The 3935-nt window shown below is 35.6% G+C and overlaps 1 protein-coding gene across 1 annotated transcript in view; it reads left to right on the top strand.

The window, feature by feature from the left end:
• Positions 1-3935, top strand: part of CNTLN (centlein, centrosomal protein) — a gene marked incomplete at both ends in the record, with an annotated part of 120543 nt that overhangs the window by 92002 nt on the left and 24606 nt on the right. Inside the window, one exon of the mRNA XM_008936994.1 lies at positions 517-737. Within this exon, the coding sequence (XP_008935242.1) occupies positions 517-737 (221 nt within the window). The remainder of the gene's footprint in view (positions 1-516; positions 738-3935) is intronic.

Genomic DNA, 3935 nt, shown 5'->3' with positions numbered 1-3935 from the left:
TCCATAATACACTTACATGCTATTTCAGGATTTTCTTGCTTAAATTTATGAGAGTATCTTTTCAGAGTTTTAACTCATTGTCATGTATAAAGTGACAGTTGGAACAACTTTTCTTCGCAGTTCAAATATATTTTATTTTTACTACGTCCCCCTATTGAATCTGCTGACTGAAATACAACTTTTCACTACCTTTTGTTTTTGTTTGCAAAATCAACTGTATTGTGGCTTAGACCTTAAAAAAACCTGTTAACAAGACAATGAAGCCTTTATTTCTGGTAATATGGATCAGTAACTGGAGCCACATTTAACTTCCAAGTCCTTATTGAATTTGCAGTGTTGACATTTCATGAAAAGAGCAACATATAGCACTTACAGGTTAACTGAATTAATTTACCAGTTTGATCTCTGAAAAATATTTTAGAGGTTGGAACAGTGTTTTGAAGGGCCAAAGAAAAATCAGCAGTCATCTTACTTGTGATGATCTGCCAGTTTAGTAACCTGCCATTTTATGTTTAGTGTACAGAACAAAAAGAAGCATCACTGTCCAGAAACCAGGCTACTGTGTTAATCTACTGCAGGAAAGAATTAAGTCATTGCAGCAGCAGATAGCTGTTTTACAGATCGAAAAAAATACAGCAGTGTCTTCTGTGAAGGGGTTTAAAGAAAACAATGAAAAACTAACAACTCGGCTACATTTGGCTGATCAGAGACTTCAAGCTAGTAAGCTAACAATAGAGGTAAGGTACTTTTCATTATTGTGTCTTACAATGTTCAGCTTAATTCTGTTGTAATTATATTAAATTTTAATAACATTCATTTTTGTCTCTTGTGATCTAAATCATGAAATGTTATACACTAGCACGGTATGTATTATTATTATTATTAAATATTAGATACTAGCATATCTAATATCTAACATCTAGCATATCTAATATCATGCCTTATCTGAGATTCTTAATCTGTTATTGAGGCCAGATTTATCAACCCAATTCATTAATCCTTCTGAAAAAGAAGTGTTCCTCATGCTGACGTTTTTCCAGCTTCCAAATGGTTCAGGAAAGTTTCATTTTTAGCCTGTGACTTGAGAACTTTCCTGAGAATCTGGTCGGTCCATATGACTTAACACCCATACCTCTGCGAAGAACAGGCACTTTTGGAGAAACCAACTGTCTCCGCATGCCCTAAGAACAGAGTGCTCAAGGCAACTAGAGTCATCTTCCAAAGGCGACTCAGAAAAGTTCCATATCTATGTAAACACATCTGTCTTTGTCAAGGTGGAAAGCCAGAGGGCAAGATGCACAAAAACACAGACTAGTAAACTATTTGGCTAACAACCCCAACGATGCTAGCTTTCTTCTCTTCCTCAGTCTTCATTCCTACTTAATCCTTTCCCATACTATTACTCCTTTCTGGTTTTCCCCATTCTCATTTATGTATATGTATTTTATGTTAATCTATATGCAGCTTCTCAGCTGGAATTCTTTTCTATCCATAGTGTAGTGATTGGCCTGCCCTTTATAGAGCTGAATCAACAAACGCTTTTGCAGTAATTGTCTCCTGTTGGTCACACACGCATCCTGCTTCCAGAATTATAGTGCTACAACAGATGGACTTGCTGGAAGGAGGCAGACATTAAAAAAGAAATCAAATCCCCTCCCCCTCAAACTTCTCTGCATTTCTGTCTTTGCACAGAAGGCAGAAGCAGTATCAGGAGCAGCACTTTTCACTTTCTTAGAGCTGGAAACTGCTAATTTCTAGAAGAGGGAAAACCTCAGTTCTGTTACTCACTTTGCATAACTATGTATATCTATCTGTATGTATGTAATGAATTGTTCAAAAGAGTTTCAGAGGTCATTGGAACCAGTGGAGATCTGCCTATCTCACAAACAGTATCATAATGTAAAGTTTCATGGACAGTATAAACTTCACAGAGAGTTATATGTGTAGTTTAGGTGAAATATTCTGCCTGCTCAGACATCTTCATGATTTGCCTTCCTAAAAGACTACACCTTAGGTGTTCGTAGAAGAGCAATATGAGAAATAAAATTTAAAAGAACATTATCAGGAAACTGTTTTAAAAAAAAAAAAAAAGGCTAAATTTTTGTCAAGATCGGTGCTGCTGTAATTTAAGACTGACTAAAAGTGAAATAGCGTGGTCTTAAAACAAAACCAGTTTTCTTTAACTGAGTTTTTTCTGGAAAGTTTTAAAACAAGAAATGGTCACTGATCTATTTAAAGGGTGGTGCATTCTAAGCAAAAATAAATAAATGGTGTTGCAGGTACTCAAGGAAAAATCTTTAGTAGGCATGCACATTTTTTTTCCTTCTCAGCAAACAATTCAAATTCCCTTTCTTACAACTAATTACTCTTCAGGTGCCATACTAGTGCTACCAAGTGGGAAATTTAAAGCAGAGGCTTAGGCAACTCGCCAAGTGAAAATTAAGGAGGTAAAGAACCTACACAGTCACTGCAGGGTACACGTATGCTTTAGAGAGAAAACCATGATTTGGACAGATCAAATGGTTGTAAAACATACGTGTTGTAAAACACACATTTGTAGGGAGGGTTTGTGTGGTTTTTATTTGTGTATAAGGGAAATGAGATTTTAATTTTTATTTTTATTTTTTTTACCTAGCAAGAAGACTTGTCGTTGTTTGTTCTGTTACTTTAGGTTTTGGAATTTTCTTGCAAAGGTAGAAGGTAAAAAACAAGCAAACACATAATGAAAACTAGAAGATTGAGGCAATCTCTAGCTTTAGGGAGACCTTAACCACTTAAAGAGTGTCAAAATTACTAATACCCAAAAATAAGCTTCCATATGTGACCATAAAGTTCTGAAAATCTTATATTAACAGTGAACTTACAGTGATGGCTAAAGTTTACATAGTAACTGTAAACTTTAGCATCATGGCTTGGACAACATGCCATGTTGCCTGAATTTAGCCAAGAAAATAAATCCATTAGCAGACAAGTGCAGATGTTTGTCCAGTCAGTCCTTTATATAATCTCCAAGTACTCGAGTGCTGGGCGATGGACTAGATTTAAGATTTAAATGTTCCAGGTGTTCATTTTGAGACAGATTTTACAGTCTGTACAGTCTAAGGACAGTCTGATATCTGTTGATTTACAGATTGTATGTACATGTATGGTTTTCTATATTTTTCTTGATGATCCACGCAGACTTGTGTGTATGTATGTATTTGCCTGTCTGCTTCTAGGAGTTCAGAGTTGCTGGATTCAAGTTCTCTTTTTTTGTTTGGCCTTATAAACTCTTGGCAGTAATTTAGATTTCTTGCTTTGTTGTGTTTCACCAAGAGCAATTCTTTGCATATTTCTGCAAAAATGACTGTAAAGTGACTGCATGTGTGAGAATCAAAGCTTGGTTCTCCAATGATTCACATCAACACTGAGTCAAGACTGTCTGTACAGAAGTACACTATTTATATCTTGCTATCACGGTATAGAAATCACAGCTGAAGCTGATATTGAAAGTCGAAGCTAAGGGATTTAGCATTTCCCTAGTTTCTTAGGAAAATGTGTGAAAGGAGTTGTTGGACAAATCCAGGAAAAATCTTTTTCTAAGATTCATTCTCCCCCTACTGTATCTATCACTGACTCCTTTTAAGAGACTATTTATTGCATACAGCACAGTAATGGTAATTACTTTTATGCAGTAAGTAGGTGTCATTCTTGTTGCAAAAGTTTAGACAAAGTAAATTAAATAAGAAATTAAAATCATAAGCAGGCTAAACCATGAGTACTTATCTTATTCATGTCATAGCTACATGCAGGTCCACTGCTTATAAATAACATAGGATCTTTTACATCAGTTCTGCAGTATTTCTCAGGTGATGTCACAGGAAAAGCTGCATTTCTTAATGGAATTCAATAGGAATTTGCAAAGTACCTGTTTAAGTCTCCTTCAGCAGGGCAAT

The sequence above is a fragment of the Merops nubicus genome, unplaced genomic scaffold (assembly GCF_000691845.1).
Source record: "Merops nubicus isolate BGI_N331 unplaced genomic scaffold, ASM69184v1 scaffold9713, whole genome shotgun sequence".
NCBI lineage: Eukaryota > Metazoa > Chordata > Aves > Coraciiformes > Meropidae > Merops > Merops nubicus.
This window is presented reverse-complemented; position numbering and strand designations above follow the sequence as displayed.